Genomic DNA, 21,057 nt, shown 5'->3' with positions numbered 1-21,057 from the left:
TGACGTTGATTTTCTTCCCAGCATATCTATGGAAGATCTTTTAAATGTAATTGATTTGTATTCATCATTCTGCAACAAAATCTGACTTAGTGATAGGAAGTAGTAATGGCCTGCTCTGTGGCGTCCATTGGCATCAAATGATGGTACATTTCCTTTGGAGGCTAGAAAAGACAGTCGGCAGTTCCAATAAAAGAGTGTCAGGAGACAGTAATGAACTGCCTGTACTGCACATGAGCTCACTCACTGTTAAAAGTCCTTCTACATGACCTCTAACCCTGTCAGTCACACTGAGTTACAAGACATCAGTGGTCATTGTCGACCCATTTGCACTATGACCAAACAGAAAGAAATTTTCGTTGAGAATTTATTACCAACGCTTCGTTGGGCTGAGACCGCAATAAAGTTCCTTTGAACCTTGATATTATTAGAACATGACAAATGTTGTCAGTGCTTGTTAGCAGAGGTATGCACTCTACTTGAGCTCCTTTCTTCTTTACACAATTATCTCCTGAGAAATGTATGAGGAGTTAAGTTTTAACATTATTGCTAGTGTTTGAATAATATGCTTTGTTATGTTTATTGTGATATCAACAGAAGTAATGTTTAGTGTCTTCGAGAATAAAAGGCAACATTTTCTTCATTAAGATGATTATAAAGACTCAAAAAGTTAAGTGTATACAGTAAGAGTGCTGAAGTATGTCCACAAAAACACCTAACCTCAGCTCCATCACATTTACAAAATATCAACCAATTTACATTTATCCTTCTATTGAGCAAAAACTCCTCAACTATAATTTGTATCATGTCATGAAATGTACTTTAGTTTATTAGGGTAACTTGAGATGAGGTGCTATGTTATTTATCTTCTGTGTCAGCCATCTCCGGACATGCCGTCACCCTCTATAAAAATCAAAGCCTAACCTGAAATAGTACTGCCATGCTCCTTATTTACTCCCCTGTAACTATTCTTAAGTCTCAGGGAGCAGCTTGGCTTACTGATGCACCTGACTTGCAGTTGCTGTGAATGTCAGGTTAATGGTAATACACTGCGTGCTAAAAGTTCCTTTGTTTAAAGCCTCACACGGTACAGCATATGAAGTTCAACATTGAATATCAATGAATGGCAGTGGTTAGCTGAAATTAACTTGACTCACTTGCCTTTTTGTATTTTGATGCACCTTGCTGCCTCTGCATACCATGGACAACATGCTCTGCATTGAACCAGCATGAGGTAATGAGGACGTTAAGGTTTAGGATCTTAGGCTAAGGTCAGAGGTTGATGTGTTTGGTGGGTGTCATCTAAACAGGCCGTAGCCACCATAGTCCATAATAGGAACACGGGAAAGCAGACACAGGTCAGCATCTCAAGTCACAGGGCCTCAACGATCACCGTAAATCTTGTAAAAATGGTATGTAAACAACTTACTAACTAGGCCCTTGGGCCATTTGTTTGTGTATTAACAGGTTGGCTGACTTCAAAGGATAATCAATAGTGAGGTCTGATCATTTGATACAACCATGGCATCATACAACTCAGAGGGTGGATTCATAACTACAAATTAATGCTTAAATAATAAAACAATAGAATAAAAGTTGTGAAAATCTCCTCAAACATATCAGCATCCACAGGTCTTGACCGAATGTCTTTGCTGAAATAAAACTAGACTCTGCTTATAAATCCTGCAGCTATTTGGCATAATGTCATACATACTCTGCCTTCTCTAATGATGCCATCACGCTCTTTTTTCCTCATGGGAATGAAAGGAGGACACCACCAAGATGATGATCAATCAGGTTGGACTTGTCAGTTAGGCCTGCACACCATAGCACAGGTGTAAAAGCCTTCAGTTCTTTACTGTGTGCAGAAAGAAATCACCAAAGTGGGATCAAGTCATTGTTGTGAAAGTCAACAGTAAATCTCACTTCAGAAGGTGATGTAGTGAATGTGATAGCATTCCATAAGTCAATGTTGCCTTCTTATCGTTTCATGTCCCCAGTTCAATCGATAGCCGTGACGACAATGCAAGTTTGTATCTAGCTAAGAACACAGGCGGCTCTTGGCGTAGAAAGTAGCTTGGCTAAGCGAAACAGCAGCAGACACTCTCGATACCCAGAAGATGTTATGTTATCAAGTCCAGCATCATTTTCAAGCATATAGGGCTGCATTTGACTAGTCATAACTGTGCATTACATGAATGTTTTTGTGTGTTTGTTAATTTTACGTTAAACAACATAATTAGACAAAAACACACATAGATATGATTTTAAAAACTCAATATTGGTATAGTTTGTAATCTCTTGTTTGGGGAAGGCATCAAGTTTGTGATGTCAAAATCAAAGTCAAATCTTTAATCTTAACAATTTAAGACTCAAGTTAGAAAATGATAGTCATTTGTGACTCCAGTCCAAACAGAGTTGACACACTTCTGAGTCCTTGACTTTCCTCAACCTGGCATGTAACACCCTAACACTGCAGTATTCGGGTTGATTTCCAGATTCTGTTATTTGTAAAGCAAGTTTCCCCACAGTTTAGGAAGCCTCGTGTGAACACAGCCTTCATGCCATGTCATCCACATTCCTAGCATCTGCTACATTTAGAAAACTCATACCCTTGTGGTTACCTAATGTGTAGTGGCTGCAACCATAATAAGCAGGGTGCTTGGATCACATGGATCGATCACCCGTGGGACACCTGTGACTGAAAGCTGGGGGTGGGGAGCAACTTGACCCTGATGACCAAATGACAGACAGGAAGGGAGGGTGGGACGAGGGGAGCTTTTATAAATAAATGTGGAAGACCGTTCAGTCTTTGTGCTCCCAGGGTGTCACACTATTGTCTGTCAGTGCAAAATCTTGCCATACAGTGGGGGTCTCGCCCTTCCAAATCTCCAATCCTATTATTGGGCATTCCATATTGACAAACTCCGCTACTGGGTGAATTCCCCTGAGCTACCTTGGTGCAGGCTCGAAGCCCAATCGGGCTCCTTCCCCTCCTCCGCCACTGCCCTGATCTACTCGTCCCTCCCAACCAAGATCTCCCAATTCACTAAGAACCCCATTGTTCGGAATACTTGATTTGGTACCAATTCAGGAAACACTTTAAATTCGTAAACGCCTCCCCCCTGGGTCCAATACGCAACAACCACCTGTTCACCTGTTTTTTTTTTCATTTCCTGTTTGTTTCTCCCCTATCTCTCTCTCTCTCTATATCACAACCTATGATGCAATTTGTTCAAACCTACATTGCTGTTTGACATCATCCTGTAAGTTCTGTATGTACCCTATGACTTCATTGCAACTCGAGCCCACTTGTATTTTTCCTCAGGGTCTATGTATAAAGTTCAACAACAATAGTAGGGATATCACAACCTGCCTCCCTTGTCTCTATCTCTCTCTCTCCTCTTTCCCCTCTTTCTATATAAAAAATGATCTCCAAAATTCCCTTCACCTGTATGCACTATGTCATGTACAATATCTGCCTCAATAAAAACAAATTGCAAAAAAAAATAAAAAATCTTGCCATACCATGGATTTCTTGGACATTTGTTTTTTTTTGCTTTGTTGTCCACATTAACTGAGGTTAAGTTACACAATATTTTTTACATCTGGTATCATTGTTAATATACTTAATTATTGGAAAATACAACACTGCTTTTAAATAACAGTTGTTTAATCTGTTCTATTTATAAGGTCAAAAATATACATTTAAGTGAGAATCTCCAGTCATTCTGAAATCCCAGTTTACAGACATGCACATACATCCATTACAATCATGGCAGTGACGGCATCACCCACTGACACGCCCTTAGAGTTCCCATTTAGTCTTTGATTCAGCCTTTTTCTCTGACGTCAGGTCAGCGTAAAAGCTCTTTTTTGGGGTTGAACACATTAAAACAATGTCAATTCCTGAGTCAAGTGCCTATGTAACCACGGAGACGTATTCCTAGTCAATGAGAGTCATAAATCCATCCAAATGTTGGCGCTATTGTTGCAAGGCATCCGCGGAATCGCACAAAAAAGGTCACATTAGATGCAAACTAATAGATCCAGTGTGTCCACAGAGATAGCCAAAATGTGTAAAAAATGGAGTGTGTGTGGAGGGGAAATTAGGCAGTAAAAATACTTTGGAAAGTGACGTTTTAGACGGTGGAACCGAGAGAAGTTTAATATTCTTATATATTTTGTATTTGTGTTGCTTGTGTGTGCGTGCGTGCGTGCGTGCGTGCCTGTGTATGTATGTGATGTGTGTGTGTGTGTGTGTGTGTGTGTGTGTGTGTGTGTGTGTGTGTGTGGCTCCACTAGTTAGTGGTATGAGGGTGGTGAAAGCCAGGAGCCCTGCAGGGGAGGCGCTATCAGTCCTCTTCTGCTGGAGGTGTGACATCAACAGCAATAATGATGGCAGCTCATCAATGGCTGCATGGGCCTGGGGGCTATAAAAGGAACACGGTGAGTCTGGAGTTTACCGTAAGCGATTGGAGCAAACCACCAAACCAGACGGACTTCACTTTATTCCACACAGAGATCTGACTTTGACCTTATCAGGCAGCAAGGAAGATACATCAGCGGTAGGTTCACATTGTTCTGTTTGTCTTTTGGCAAAAGACCTAGTAGAAGACAGGCAGTACATATTTTGTTGTTCAGAAACATTACTTTTATTTTCCCTTTTATTAAGTTGAAAAATATGAAAAAGATTATTCTGACTAGTTGACATGTTTTTGTGGAATTCTGTGGTTAAACCTTAAAGTTTTTCAAGAGAAGAAAACTGTATTTCCATTTTTTCTTTTACAAAAACTGATTATTGTGATTTGAAGCTAAGCTTGAGTGAAATGTTTAGCAAGGCTACATTCTGTCAGGTATAGTGTACCAACTAGACACAATTTAAAACCCAACTTCTTTATGCAATTTTAACCGTAATTATTCTGATTTCTTTTGCTTTATTTTTCTTATAATAAAAATATTATTCGATCAAGTTTAAGAAATAACTCAGCATTAAGTACTTTTTAGTGTGTGTTAATATAAGTCATGATAAGTTCAAACAAAATCTCTCACTGAAATTTTAATCATCATTCAATCATTTGTCTACTCTCTTTGTGCCTAGTTTAGTTTTATGTTTTAAAAAAAGGAATGGAAAACAAGGTATACTTTTTTCCAATTGAAATGGTCCTAATTCATCTGCTCTGTAATATCAATGTTACTTTGTTTTAACCTTTAGCCACTGGTAGGACATGTGTGTGCTTGTGTACTTGTCATGCAAACTAAATTTAGAAGGAAACAGGGTGTTTGAGCGTGTTTCCATTTTTACTTATACATACAGGTCACCATGTTCATGATGAGAAGACTGGACTGTAAAATTGTCTTCCTGTCACTCTGCATATTACATCTCTTCACACTCAATGAAGGACGGCCAATCAGGTAAAGCCCATCCCAATTTCAGAAGTCACAGAAAGTTCATTGCCTCTTTTATACGTTCTCACAGCCCAATACTGTTTTTGTAGGAAAAGGACAGTGAGTGAGGTTCAGCTCATGCATAACCTTGGAGAGCTCAAGCAGGTGCAGGAGCGTCAGGACTGGCTGCAGATGAGGCTAGGAGACATCAACACTGCCTCCATCAGGGCAAGTGGAGAGGCCATTCCCACCAGGAGGCGGCTGCTTCCTGGGGACGTCCCTGACATGAATGACTTGACACCAGAGGAGATTCAGTATGCCTTAAACTTCTTGGAGAAGCTCCTCAACTCAAAGCACTCCTGACATTTACGACCAGTAGCCCATAGCTAATACATTTCCAGGCAGATTTTGAACAATATTTCTTTGAAGCTATTCTTGGCATTTAAATTAGTTTTTTATTTGAATGTATATTTATGTTTCATGTTTATCATAGACTATTTATTTTATTTATGTCATAAATTAGGGAAGCATGCTGTGACAAGGCAAAGCTTTGTTGTTATTGTTGAAATTTTATGCACTTTTACTTTTTCAACAGCAAGTATAACGCTAGTATAACGCTAAGGTTAATTAACTGAAGGAGATTAAGAGTTGGACCAACAATATTACAATTAGTAGGTAAAGAATGTTAAATAATTTTCTTAAAAAAAAAGTAGAATCAATACACTTAGAACTGCACATTAAATTGTACATTAAATGTATAAATTAATGATTTAAAAGTTCATAGTTTCATACTGTAGTTTATGAATTTCTGTCAATTATGCATTTGGATTTTTGACTGTTAAATACGATGTGAATATGAAGCCATATTCAAGATCCATTATATGTACTTCAGCAGAAGTTGGCGTTTTATATATGGAATGTTTAAGATTATAAATAAATTATATATTTTTTTATAACCAAATATACCGTGTTAATGAATGGAATGGTGAATTTGTTTTCGTTTTTTTTTAACTTATTTATGTATAAGTCTGAGATATGTTGTTAGCCTATCTTCTATATTATTCTATTATCTAAATTATTTCTATTTACGCATTACAAAGTCCTATAGTAAAATCAGGCGTTTGTGTGTCAGTATAGACGTATCTCGCGATATCTTCTCCGTAAATCTCGCGGATCACAACCAAAACAAAGAAGTGGAATTAAGTGCTTCTGCACAGACACAGATCTGTACGCGTCACGTTGTTCTCTGGTCTTCTTCGCATCCCTTTTCTGTACGTGGACTAATTGACGCTTACGGACCGAACGTCGAACCCAGACTGTAGCTGCTTGCCACCAACAGGTAAATAAGAAAACGTATAGAAAAAGCGTTGTTTCTGCGGTCAGCTATCTGCGGTAGCACTGGAGCCCCGGTATTAGCCTACTCACTAAGCTAGCTGGAGTGTTTATACGCTTCTCTTATTCAAAGCAAACATGAAAACACTGAATCTGAATGACAGAAACTTTGGAGAATTATTATGTGTGTTAACAGTGCTTGGCTGAACACAACGGAATGGTGTTAATGTTTAGAATGGACAACATAATATCGATTTTTGGCAATGATCATGACGTCGATAATGATAATGATAGTTAAACAATAAGCGTTTAAACCAAAGGTGGCATGAAAATAAAAGTAATAAAAATACTTCAAAACTTTAGTATCACCACATTTAAAGTTAAATGATAAATAGAGAAAAAAAGCCGCATATGTACATTATTCAAATCGTTATTCTTTACATATCGTCTTATTTATTTGTCATAAGCAAATACTAATTGATAATATGAACTTGATTCATTGGGGTCAAAATACTAGCATTAAAAAGCATTTCATGTCAGTATTGATTTGTATTTAATCATCAGTCACATTGATCATTTCTGTCAAACTAAAAATGGATTGTGCACATGATTACCTTGAAAACTGCTTGATTGCAATATGTTAGAGTGGATGAAGGCTCTCTCTACATACAGTATATACATATATATATATATATAGTATATGTATCTGTTTTGCAATGTTCACTGACTCCTGTTTCTGTTGTAGCTGTCCTTCATGGGTTTGGAAGATGATGGTAGTGATATGTAACTGCAAAAGGTATGACAACTTAAAAAAATACATGTGAATTCCATAAGAATTCTTGCAGCAGGTGCATTGTGGAAATATGAAAAACTCCTGGTTTCTCAAGATGAAAGGGACATTGCTCCAAAAACACACACTGAGTTTTTGTTTGAGTTCAGTGAGTCAGTTTTAACAGTTTCAAGCACTTGATGAACAGAATAAGAACTATACAATGTCCATGAATATCTGAAGACACACGAGTAAGAGAACATTAGTGCTATCATCACATTACCACTATTAGGGTGGCTAACCTATAGTGTGTGTATGTGTATCTAGGTATCACATTAAATATTTGTGCATTGTTTGACATGGATGTTGTGAGTTTGTGTGTCTGTGCTGCAGCAGTAACACTTACCGGTGTGTGTTTATTGAAATCATAGTTCTTAGCGTATTGTGTTGATTTCCTGGTTGCGTCACTTCTGTTTGACGTTGCAATCGACAATGGCTAGACATCACCACTCCTACGTCCCTTAGATATTTGTGTGCGTGTGTGGGGGGACTTGATGAGCTGATCTTTGCAAATCATGCAGTAAATATGTGGTACACTGGGAAATTATGCAGCATCTTAGAAAATTGTGGCATATGCAACTAATGATTATTGTTCTAATGTTCACACAGTTTGGACATGGACTATGTCTGTGATGTCAGCATGATGGCTGTGATGTTCTCGGATGGTGGGCTGTTTCTCTCATGACTTTTTAGATTGACATTTTGTGTGTTGGATTTGAGATTAAATGTCAGTGGTCACCTCCCTATACTTAACAGTACACTGGGTATTTACATTACAGTATGTTTTGAATTGCATACATAGCACTGCAATGTACTTAATAATATTCCCTGTTGTGAAACGTTTGGAGGACTGCATTATTAGACATTCTACGGTACAGCGTTGCACTGCACGGTAGCGGTAGTTCTGCGATGTCTGAGCTTGTATGAAGCCCTTGAAGGCACCATCGCTCTGATTCAGTGGAGCACGCAGCCATTCACAGTTTAGGTCCCTTCAGCGACTCCGAACGACTCTCTTATGCGCGTCTACCGTCTCCGTCGCCTGGCTGGCAGACAGATTTAAAGCTCCGGAGCGACATGGGGGATTATAGCAACGAGTCCAAGTCCGAGTTTAGTTGGTGAAACGATGCTGACGAAGTTAGAAAGTAATGAGCGGGGATGCTGAAGCTGCCGGGAAGCCCGCTTTGTTCCGAGGAGCGCAAGGCTTTTGTACCGCTGTCATCCCGCAGCTCATCCCCTGCTGCTTTGTCTTCACTTGGCCTTCAGATACAGAGAGGTGAGTGCATGACCGCCCCGTTTCAGCTCGGTCATTCTCTTAACGTGTCATTCAAACTACACGAGCAAAGCGATCCGTCTGATTTTACTGTCATTTCAGAATGTAAGAGAGAGGAAAAAACACCGACTCCATTATCCCGAATGGGACTCCGAGTGACTGAAATAGTAATCAACACGCTTAAATGCTCAACTCAAAAGATTTGATAGCAATCTTTTCTCCCCTTTTGTGTGACGATTGTATCCATATACCTATAATATTAGCAAACTCATTTACAGTACTTCAGTACATCATAAAGAGATATTTCCCTCCTCTGTCTTTTTGCTCAGGGTTATTGGGGTTCCACTGTGTTTTACTGCACACAGCAGCCTCTTTGCCTTTGTCAATGTGTTGGTGTCAGCAGCATCTAAATAATAGATGGGACCCTTCTCCCTTGGGGCTCTCACCCCATGCTTTTAATAGACTGTCAGGAGGCTGTGTCTTACTTTTTTGTGTCCTAGATGAGTTGTGAGTAAGTCCACATCCAATGCATGTGTGGATCTGCCCATGCTGTAGGTCGGTGTCCTAATCAGCAGAGCAGGAACGAAAAAACCCACATGATATCTGGGAGTGGTGCCCAGTAACAGAAAACTGGGAAAGTGAAATGTTAGCCTCCTATAGTTCTCTCTGGCATCGCAGTGTGAAATCTTGCATTCCCCAGATGAAAGATGAGAGGAGACGCCTGCCCTGAGTGAAATATTGCCTCTTCAGTTTCTTTGTTCCTTGCCTATGCAGCTCTGGTCACTGGCCGCCTGCCTGTTTTGGCTGCAGGTTCTGCTTTTGTTTGAGTAACTCGTCTCTGCCAAACGTTAAAATCCCATCGAGTATAAACATGCAATTATATCATGGCAATATACCTATAGATTCTTCCAACATGATGCAATCAACCTCTATTGCAATCAATCAACTCCTTTTTGGCAGTTTGACAAATGACACATTGTACAGTGTAAAATTGGATGTAAAGCTGTTATAACCGCCCCGGATGCTGTTTTCCTCATTTGTCACTATAGGGTTTGTTGTATAGGCTGTTGTACGCCCTCTGTGTCTGCTCATTCACCTGAATACACTGGACCCACTGGGGTGTGTGTTTGTATGCACATTTTTCTTGCTTTCCCCAGCTGCCACGGTGAGCCTATAGTCCTCAACAACATCACTAGAATCTACAGCTATATGGAGTTAACATGTTAGAAACAGATTGGAATGTTAGAAATCTATCTATTATCTATTAGTTTCTTTGCTTTGTGTCTTAATGTGCAGAGAGCATTTGTGTGCATTGTGTGTTAGAGGGTGTGTGCCAGGTGGCCACATGTTCTGTAGTATCAAATACTGAGAACAATGAATCTGTGACCTTGACTGTGTAGCTTAGGTGCCGCTTGGCATTCAAGGTGAACTACCTTACACTGCATTGTTGATACTTTATCTCATTGCTTCACTGGTCTCGACCCCTCTTGTTGGGCTCTGTAGGTTGTTTACCCACTTAGATAGTTAACCCACTAGCCTCTGTCATGTTGTCAGCCAACCTGCTGGTCCTCCGCAGTTCAAATTTCCAGCAGGTTAGAGTTTATTATCCTCTGCTCTCTTACCAGCTGATGAAGCTCTGCCAAAACATACACACATATATACAAACACATTCACCAAACATTGTGCATGGAAACGGTTTAAATATCACAATTTATTAGGGATGATAATTAAAATGCATGATTTATGATTATGTTGTATTTTTAAATTGTAAAGATTAATGGACATTTACGTTCATGAACACTTCAAGGATCAAAAACTAGCAATGTATGGAATTCACATTATGAAAATGTGTGTATGTTCACACAGTAGTTCAACTGTTTGTTTATTTTCCATTAGGCAGTTTGTTTGCATTTTCCTTGTCTTCTCTTAATCTCTATTGTCAGTAGCTGTGGGCGAGCTGGACCGTAAAATTGTGCTGAAAAGTGTTCATACTGCAGACAAACAAGTTTCGAGTGTGCAGGGAGAGGAAATCCCTTCTGTTTGTTTTAAAATCAGGAGTGCTCCTCTGTGAAAAAGTTTTTCCACTGCTGCTCACCAGTGGGTTGATAGGAAATGCTCTTGTCGCTTCCCCTTCCTGACCTGATTTTAGTCAAGTTGAAGCTGTGAAATATTGGTGGGAATGTAATTGGGGTAAGGGTCCAGGCAAAGCATTAATAATTTGCCATAACCATGAACACGATGTGTAATGAATATACAGTATGTAATATCTAATCTGGATTCACATTCTTCAGCCCACCACCTTTGGCTTGCTGGCAAATTTACAGAAATGTTCCAACTTCTTAAGCCAAAGTCACTTGCTGCAGTCTTTGCCTCCAATATGGATTTTTCTTTCTTCATTTTAATCTTGGCACCCTTTGTTTGTAAGTACCAAAGCCCCTCTATTACTCTCTTCCTGCTGCCAACCCCCATTCCACCCCAAGACCTCCATTCTCATTTTCCATTGTCTAACGCCACAGACAAGCGGTTATCCTCGTATTTCATTGAGACGGAGAAATGATCTGTATCACTCAGACCTCCATGTGTTTGTACTGAATGGCTAAGCTGGACACCATCATCATGAGACAACATTTTTATCACAAGCTCTGCATTTTAGGGTTTACGTTTAGGGTTTGCCGAGGGCGGCAGTAGCTCAGTCCGCTGGGCCGGACAGCTGGGAACCGGAGGGCCGCCGGTTCAAGTCCCCCGTGTGGACCAAGTAAGCAGACTGGTAGCTAGTGAGTTGCCAGTTTGCCTCCAGAGCACTGCCGAGGTGCACATGAGCAAGGCACCGTACCCCCAACTGCTCCACGGGCGCCGAAAAATGGCTGCCCTCTGTAGTGCATGTGTTTGTGTGTGTGATATGTAGGGGGTGCAAGACAAATTTCAATTGTGTGTGATTGCTGTCAATTGCATGCAAAATGACTTAAAATAAACTATCTATCTATCTATATATAAATGCAGTTTGATTTCATTACAGAACACACGTCAGACGCATTTCTATAACTAAGCCACAGCTTTGGGATTAACAATTCATTTAACAACAATTTCACAACGATCAATTCACTCTCTGTGTATTTAGTCCTTGTCTGATTGATAACTTGTTTAATTTGAAAGCATAAATCATTTTGTATATGAAAGAGAATGATTTGGCGTTGAAGTCCTTACAGTGTGTACATTTACATGCTGACCTATTGATGAATTCATGAGCTTGTGTGTGTGTTTTGAAACGGGGAACAGACATTAAAACAACAGCTCTCCCAGGGCTGCTTGTCTGTGGAAAAAACTCTGATTTACAGTGATGCACTTAAGGAAGCGTCATAGACTGAGAGGCAAGGTGGAGCAACGGGGCAACCGTTGCCAGTAAGGCATCAGTTAACGGCAATCTGTGGAAAAAAATAGCCTACTGAGACATAAACAGTCAGGCTACGGCTCCCTGTTATCTTGTAGGTGTGTCAGTTCAACTCAGCATCGTTTCACATGGATAAAGCACTGTCCGATGGATGATGGTGTGTGTGCCTGCTTTAGTGTGTTACTCTCTCTCTGTGGCACTCAGCTCCAGTAAGAGCTTATATGAGTTCGCTCGCTGCAGATTTTTTTAACAGACTGTTTATCCTATCCTCTTTCATCAAAAACTCCCAACAACACAGCTTTCTAAGTTCAGAGGTATTTCTCCCCGAGTAGGTTTTTTCATCAAGTGGTCAAGTTAGGTTTAAAAAAAAATCTTGCCACAGTCTACATAGTTATCCTGGATGTGAATGTCGTGCTCACCCACTCTTTGTCCTCTCATCTCTCCATCAGTGATCAGCAGTGCGGTTTGCCGGTGTTGGACTTTGATCAGCAGCAGCAGCAGGTTGGCACTATGAGTCTGTACGGGGCTGGTAATAGTGGGGGTGCTGCCGGCGGTGTAAGAGGAGGAGGTGGTGGAGAACATTACCGGGAGCATCGACGGCGCTCCAGTGACCGCTCCCGAGAGTCCTCTCACGAGAGAGGAGAGAGCCAGCTGACCCCTTGCATCAGGAATGTCACTTCCCCCACGCGGCAGCATGGTGAGGAGACGAGAAGGATGTGAGATTATTGATTCGGTACACTAACTGGTTTAATAATGATTTCTTTTTGGCTCTTGAGTGGACCTTGTCTCGGAATTCAGCCAGATTATACTGCACTGCTGTTATATTGCGAAGGCATTGCATTTATTGTGTCCTCCCTTTGTAGATTCATCTTTAAACTGACATTAACACAACACAGTATAATATGGTACCTACGAACTCTTTCATTAATAAAGTTCAATTCCAATTTAGTTTACAATGGAGGCTGTTTTACTTATTACATTGTGGAAAAAGTCATGGAAACGTTTTGGCATTGGCGAAACCTGTGGAATGCGATCTGCAAAGAAAAGATGGCCGAGACCATCGACTGCATTCATATTTAGTAAAAGAGTATAATTTGTTTGCAGCATAACAGCACAAATGAATTTATTCCAAATCCATCTTGGTCTTTCATCTCCTGACAACATGTGTTCTCTCCACTGTAGACCGTGAACATGGTGACGGAGGCTCTTCATCCAGATCGTCCAGTCCCCGCCCTCCTAGGGTTCCTCTACCCTGCACACCAGTTGGAGGAGCCTTGATTGGGGGACACATGCCTCGGCCTCTCTGCCCACCAGGAGGAGATCTCCGCTCTGTGACCCAGGGACTGGGCCAAGGGCCATGTGATATGATCTATGTGTACGACCTCAGCAGTAAGGAGGTCCATCGCAGTGGGCCGCGCGTGGTAGAGAGAGTGACTCTTATCGTGGACAATACGAGATTCGTGGTGGATCCCGCTATCTTTACAGCTCAACCTAACACCATGCTGGGCAGGTAATTACACTGGGTGTAAACGCTATATCCAGGTTTGACACCTGTATGTGTCCTAGGCCAATAAAAACCCCAACACCACAACCAATTACACATTTAGGTCAGGGAGGTTCTCCACCAGGAACGACTGCTTCACACAGCCATTGCCACTTGTGGTGGGGTGTGAAAATTATAAAGGGCAACTAGACCCATTTGTCCCCACCTAATAATAACCAGGAGAGTACTAAAGCACATAGCAGTCAGCATTACTGTCAATAACCTCTCTCCGAAAGTGGAAGTTAGTTTCCCATTTTTATAATTCATTGCAACCCCACCTTGACACCCTACTGCCCTCTCAATAACGTTGTGCTTCTTCACCCACATTTACCTTCCAACCGGGTTTCTGCCCAAGTTAGATGGGCTGCGTCAGAAGAAGCCTATTGTTAACTTGATCTTATACTCACCACCAGTGGAAAATAAGCTGAAGCTTAGTTTAGTACCACAGCACTGCACATTTTCACCTCCATCAAAAACTGACTTACTGATAATAATGCAGAAGTAAGGCCATTCCCCTCATCTTATCTGGGGTTGTTTTGCAGGATGTTCGGTTCTGGGCGAGACAACAACTTTACACGGCCCAATGAGAAAGGAGAGTTTGAGGTAGCCGACGGCATTAGCTCCACTGTCTTCAGGGCCATTCTGGTGAGTTAAAGCCTTCATCTGTGAAGGGATATGTGACATGATTGTCTATTTCCTCTCTCTGTTTCCTTTATCTGTACAGCTTTCTTTCTGTCACTCTGTAGGCTAATAATAGAATCAATAAAGGGAAAAATAGGTTACACAATGAAGAAGACCATGGCGGAAATGTTTGTGTCCGAGTCCCCAGCTGCTGCTAAAGTAAAGAATAAGAAAGAGGTAGAATGTCTGAGTGAAGAATGTCATCATAGAAGTAACTATTATAGATGATGATGATACGATTACAAATACAGTACAACAAATTATATTAAACTTGAATTACCCCATAAGATAATGGTCAATTAAACATTTAAATATAAAATGCATCTTGAAAACGTAATGCAGAAGAATACTTAATAAGTAGTAAGACTATGAATACTTAGAGAGCCTGAGAAGTTGTTGTTTTTTCTCATCAAGGCTTTAAACCACAGCCGTGTCTCAGTTCAGGCTCTCTCAGTTCCTCCTGCTCCCGCAAAGTCACGTCCTTTCCAAATCCCGCTGAGCTATATGGGTCCCTAAACCAGTCAAGGCATTCAGTGAGGGTTGAGGGGGAATACAATGACAACCTTTCAAATGTTTACCTATTATCTCACACAGTGCACCAGTGTTGACATCTCCTTGCCATTTCTGGGTGAGTGGGAACATGTCAAGGTTGGCACTTTCCGGATGTTGTCTGAGGTGACATCTCTGAACGGAATCCATTTATCTGATTTGTGCTTGAGAGCAGGTTTTCATTTTGGCCTTGCGTCAGTGTGTTCAGTTAATTCAGATGCTGTAATATATATCTGCCATGTATGCCAGCCTTGCACACCATTCATCTCCTGCATGGAGCTTTGCATCATCGCACCTCTCATCAGTCAAAAACACTTTTAGTTCCTCCCGCAGCTCATACACACAGGCCAGCACCTTGATGCGTAACAACCATTGGACCTCCGTATGAAGTAACAAGGCTTTATTATAATATGCAGCTTTTCAGAGGTCTTGTTGTTTACAGAGTTTACCATGCCAACGACATCATCCAACACAGCAGCTAGGTCTGCTGGTAAAGTCTTGGCAACGAGCGCCTTGCTGTGCAAAAGCATTGCGTAACAACAACATCTGGGTGTTTCTCTTTCACTCTGCTTGTAAAGCCTTTGGTGCACCCGACCTGTAAGCTTTATCAAAAAGGAAAGTTTGAAGCCTACTCACAAACAATGAGAAGGTGTCTGCCCCCCGGAGCGAATCTGGGAGATGGTAGATAACCGGAGTCTCTTCCTCCCGTTCTACTTTGGGAGAAACTAACTGTATGCAACTGTCCTGAATGGCTCAATATTTGCAGTAACTAAAACATTGTTTTTTGGACCAACTAAGTGATATTGGACAATTTCCCACAGAGAATCTCTCAGTATACCAAAGACTTAGACTATATTAGATAATATCTATTACTACATGTCATGATTCATGAGGCAGCTTTCTTTGTTAAGTCCATAGTTGTTGCAGTATTTATTGCTAGTTAGTTTTTCAGTTAAAGTGTGTTACAAGACAAGAGCTGCGTCCATTATTTTACAGGTTGCAGAGAAGTGGAGAGAGAATGGAAAGTAGAGCGCAGAGGGAAAATGACGTTGAAAGGCTATTTTCATCACCCCTCCCCCTCTCAATCCATCCTTCTCTCTATCTCTCTCCTCCGTGAAGCAGCGTTAGATGACATTGTTGCTTTCATGGCCGCTTGCTTGATCCATCTCCCTCTCAATCTCTTTTTCTTTTCCCTTAGTGAGGGAATCGGCATCAATAATGGCGCGTTGTTTCTATTCCCATCCCTGTGTGTGTGCATGACTGCCCTTTTAAACACATTTCTCTCTGTGTGCGCGTGTGTGTGTGTGTGCGCGCGTGTGTGTATGTGTGAACCACTGAAAATGGCAGGATTACTACAAGTCGGGGATAATCCGCTGCCCTGATGGCGTTTCCATTCCCGAGCTGAGGGAGGCATGTGACTACCTCTGTATCTCCTTCAACTACAGCACCATCAAGTGCAGGGATCTCAGTGAGTACACCTAACATGCTGCTTGTTTATGTGCCGAGACAGACGTAGTCCTGTTTTTGTTCATACGCAGAGCAGAGCTGCTCATTGAGAGTAGTGAGAATAATCTAGAAATAGTCTCATCCTGTTACGTGCAATTAGAATGTATAGTAGTGGATATAAACGGCATCTAATTTCCTGTAGAGAAGATATTAATAATAACATTTTAAATCTGAATCTCACACTCGACAATAGCAGCAGTCTGTTATATTACCTTTGTATCAATGTTCAGCTGGCACCACCTCAGTTATTCAGAAATTTAGTTTTGGTATTTGACACACCTGTGACTATCGTTTTGTCACAGCGTCGCACGTTTGCGATGTTTGCACCGTTCCCGTTTGTTTTTTGTGTGCATGGATGCCTCTCTTTTGTGTGGCTGAGTGTGTAGGAGGAGCAGCCTGAGCTTGCAGCCATGTGTGCATGTGTGTCGGTGCTCTAAGTAGGTCATCATTAGCTGTGAGATGTGTTGCTGGTTATGTAGTCGAACACACTGAGCGGGTCTCAGTCTTGTAGAAGCGGCATGTGGGCTTTTAGGGACTAAATAATACAACACAATCATTATACATCAACTCCCAAAGACAATAATTATAGTAGAATAGTTGTTTGTTATTATAGATTGTAGCGGGCTAATTTCTGTTAACTCGTAATCGTCTTCAAGGATTTATCTAAGGCTATAATTTATGGCCTTTTATTTTGTTGTTTTATAACAATAACAGAAATTGGCCTACATTGATGTGAATTTATAGGACAAACGGACCTAAATGATGTAATTGTAAACCAATTTCCTGAAACATGTAAACACATCATATGTATTCGCTGAATGACCCCAATCGTTCCATCCATCTGAATGTTTGCATTAGATGTAGACTTCACTATTTTGTACTTGGACTGCAACTGTTGCACAAGAAATTATCGTGGGATAAGTAAAGTACTAACTTATCTTATCTTTTGTCTTATTTGACTGACTTGTCCAGTATTAGGGCACTAAGGGTCCAACAGAAAGCTGTAATAACAGCTTTTGGGTTCTCCATGTGGCTTTCTTACCAGCCGTCTTGAAAATAGTCGATTGCGTCAATAACCACTCAGGGCAGAGGAGTTTCATACCTTTTCCAAGTAGATAAAGTGAGCACGTCCATTGTATACATTCATGTTCTTACAAAAAAAGTTTCCTCAATTAGCTTGGGACGATGACTTGGGTCAGCAGGTTTTTGAAGGCTGCTGTAGCTCCATACTTTTGACCGGTAGCGTGTCCTTTAACCAATTGGCGGTAAGATCACAGTGATCATAGCCAATCACAGTGAGCTGCCAACTCAGCAAGTTGGAATGGAATGGGTTCAGAAGCTTTTTCATGCCACGTGGAAGGGAAATGTGTATTTAGAAAGTGAATTTGAGCACTCAGTGGTCAGCTCAGTCCACTTTAATTAGACTCAGTTTTCTTGCCAGGTAAATGCAGTAATGGCTGTAAGAAATGCTGACCACTTACAATGGACATGGAATTAATGATTAACCAATACTGAGCTATGCTAATCATCTGGTGCTCGAAGCATCCCGACTTTAAGGTCATTTACGTGTGAACGAAGCCCCTGATACTGTTGTTTAGTAAGTTGCAGTACTCTGGAGATATTTGACATTCACTTAGCAGGCCTTGGGATAAGCTGCTCTAAAGTTAGTCTACATAAAACTACAAGTTAGATAGAAATACTGATATGTTTACTGCTGCTTCAGAACGTGTGTTCTTATGACATTTTAGATTTATGACCTTCATCCTCTCTTCCGTTCCACTCCAGGCGCCCTGATGCACGAGCTGTCTAATGACGGGGCGCGACATCAGTTTGAATGTTATCTGGAGGAGATGGTGCTGCCGCTCATGGTGGCCAGCGCCCAGAGCGGCGAGAGGGAGTGTCATGTCGTGGTGCTCACTGACGATGATGTTGTGGACTGGGATGAAGAGTACCCACCACAGATGGGAGAGGAATACTCACAGAGTAAGATGCTTTTTACCTCACCGACATTGGCTTAAATCTGAAATCTGTCAAACTTTTCTGAGACTTCCAGATGTACAGTAGATAAATCCAGAATTTGATATTAGTTTTTATAGATGAGAGATAAAATATTCTTACAAATAGAAGCATATAACATATAACCCAAGCATGTACACATCATCTAGCTTTGAGGTCAGTAGGGCTTTGTGGAGGTTGAAGCTTGATGTTCTTCCTCTCTTTAACAGTCATCTACAGCACCAAGCTGTACCGCTTCTTCAAGTACATAGAGAACAGGGACGTGGCCAAGTCGGTGCTGAAGGATAGAGGACTGAAAAAGATACGGCTGGGCATCGAAGGTACGTGATCCATGTTTGATGCTGAAACTCAACTAACACTGACCTGCATGAGATTTACTGTCTGCTTTTTCTTTTACATATGTGAGATTAGTGAAAAGGGAAACAAAGTAATAGGGAGACAGGGCAGCCAGTTATTATGACATGACAATATAAACCTGCTAGTTCAAATGACATCATAGGTGTCAAGTATGCTGAAACTGAAAAGTATGCGCCTAACGATTATTTTTTCAATCGACTAATCGAAAGGTAATTTTTTCGATTAGTCGATTAATCTACAGATTCTTTTTTTACTGTGCAGGTAATATAAGAATTTCCCCAAAATAAATATCAAACTTGTCTTTATTAATATTTCAGTATTTTCTTCAATTATTTTCTCTTGAAAACAAACAAATGTAACACAACAAATAAATTGAGTTTATAATCTCCGTTTTACAATCCAAAGTATTGCTTATTTCATTCAAGTAAAAGCGATCGAGTGCAATCTGCAATTAGTAATCCAACAACAAAAATAAATGAGACGATGTAATGTCCTGTGTGTTACTCAGCAGGGTTGCAGATGTTTCCTGAGCTTGCTTTGATCTGGTGGTGATGTTTGACCTTTCTTCTACAGGTTACCCCACATACAAAGAGAAGGTGAAGCGACGTCCTGGGGGTCGCCCAGAGGTCATCTACAACTATGTCCAGCGTCCCTTCATCCGCATGTCGTGGGAGAAAGAGGAAGGGAAAAGCCGTCACGTGGACTTCCAGTGCGTCAAATCCAAGTCCACTACCAATCTGGCCGCAGCCGCCGCAGACATTCCCCAGGACCAGCTGGTGGTCATGCAAGGACCCACGGGGCCGCAGGTCGATGAGCTGGACACTCTTCCGGGCCACCAGTCGCAACCGAGCTCTGCTGAGCCCCATCTGCCGGCACAGGTGCAAGAGACGGCAGGCGTGCAGGGCTTCGAGGGCGTCAACCAGCAGGCTCAGGACGCCGCTCACAACCTGACCCATAGCAACAGCCAGCAGCAGCAGCACACTCAGGCCACCTACCACTACGAGCCAGACCCCGACACCCCCTCACCGTCTGCATGAGACACCAATTATTCTTTCTCTACTCTCCTTTCACACTGCAAGCAGCAAACGGTTATCATTGAAACCATTAATCAGACCACAAACAAACAAAAGTGGCACTGGGTATCAAACTTGCATATAAATGTTTGATATCAAAAATGCAGCAGGTGTGGTTAGTTCATGATGTTACCCAGACTACACACACCTGGTGCCTGTGTTCTTGATTGTAATTGGTCCCAAAAAAATACAAAGAAGTACAAACCAGGCCTGAAAATATTGTTATAATACCGACTGTGTGTCTCATGGTCTCCAACTGGCCAATCGGAGTGCCTGACTTCAAACAGCCAATCAAATCCATTATGGCATCCGGGCCGCATTCGTTGAAAACTAACATGGCGACTATGACAAGTGGGGTTTTATGAAGCACAACTATCTATGGTGCATTGTGTAATAGAGGAAAAACTCACCCCAAGGTTTCCAAGGCTTATTGCAAATACTGCCATGTTCTGACCCCACCTGACCTGAATGTGTTCAAAAGTATGGAAAAGGCAAAGCAGAAAGTTCCCCAAGAGACTAAAGCACAGCACCTGTACCCAGAACATGACCTTTTACTTGAGTGAATGTACTTCTGTACCTTCCAGCTTCTTGTGCTGCTCTGTGAACGCAGCCACCAACCCCCCCGAGTGGAAAACACCACTTTGCCTTTTGTTGCAACTCTGCTGCAGCTTCTTAAATCTACAGCCTCAAGCAGACATGAAAGCACACAGGGAACAACAGGCCTGCTCACCCCACACATTCATGGGTTACATCATTTGATTTATGACCAAAGGGCACTTTTCTTTAGTGTATAGTACAAGAAGGCGGAAGAAATTACTGTAATGGTGTGGGTGTGTGTGTGTGTGTGTGTGTGTGTGTGTGTGTGTGTGTGTGTGTGTGTGTGTGTGTGTGTGTGTGTGTGTGTGTGTGTGTGTGTGTGTGTGTGTGTGTGTGTGTGTGTGTGTGTGTGTGTGTGTGTGTGTGTGTGTGTGTGTGTGTGTGTGTGTGTGTGTGTGTGTGTCAGTCATAGTGCATGCACGCTGTACCTCAGTGAGAAAGTGGATTTCTGGTGAGCCAGTCTATGCGATGGCTTTGATGCGAGGATGAAAGATGTCCGGAGACAGCAAAGGGACTTTTCCGAAAAATATC

The 21,057-nt window shown here is 41.5% G+C and overlaps 1 protein-coding gene across 3 annotated transcripts; it reads left to right on the top strand.

Annotated features, from left to right (window-relative positions):
* The first annotated feature begins 6,566 nt into the window (after positions 1-6,566).
* LOC142992158 (BTB/POZ domain-containing protein 10-like) lies at positions 6,567-20,872 on the top strand. Of its 3 annotated transcripts, XM_076142478.1 has the most exons (9): positions 6,567-6,724; positions 7,463-7,513; positions 12,654-12,901; positions 13,387-13,714; positions 14,290-14,392; positions 16,325-16,445; positions 18,269-18,466; positions 18,709-18,819; positions 19,430-20,872. In XM_076142478.1, the coding sequence occupies exons 2-9, from the start codon at positions 7,485-7,487 to the stop codon at positions 19,891-19,893; spliced, it is 1,602 nt and encodes a 533-aa protein (XP_075998593.1). In that variant the 5' UTR covers positions 6,567-6,724; positions 7,463-7,484; the 3' UTR covers positions 19,894-20,872. The 3 variants fall into 3 exon arrangements, with proteins under 3 accessions (XP_075998593.1, XP_075998594.1, XP_075998592.1); XM_076142479.1 differs by lacking the exon at positions 7,463-7,513; XM_076142477.1 differs by lacking the exons at positions 6,567-6,724; positions 7,463-7,513 and adding an exon at positions 8,522-8,819.
* The last annotated feature ends 185 nt before the right edge of the window (positions 20,873-21,057 follow it).

Source organism: Genypterus blacodes, unplaced genomic scaffold, assembly GCF_046128005.1.
Source record: "Genypterus blacodes isolate CSIRO-AG114 ecotype Tasmania unplaced genomic scaffold, CSIRO-AGI_Gbla_v1 ptg000021l_1, whole genome shotgun sequence".
Taxonomy (NCBI): Eukaryota; Metazoa; Chordata; class Actinopteri; order Ophidiiformes; family Ophidiidae; genus Genypterus; species Genypterus blacodes.
Note: the sequence above shows the minus strand (reverse complement) of the source record. Positions and strands in the feature narration are given on the sequence as shown.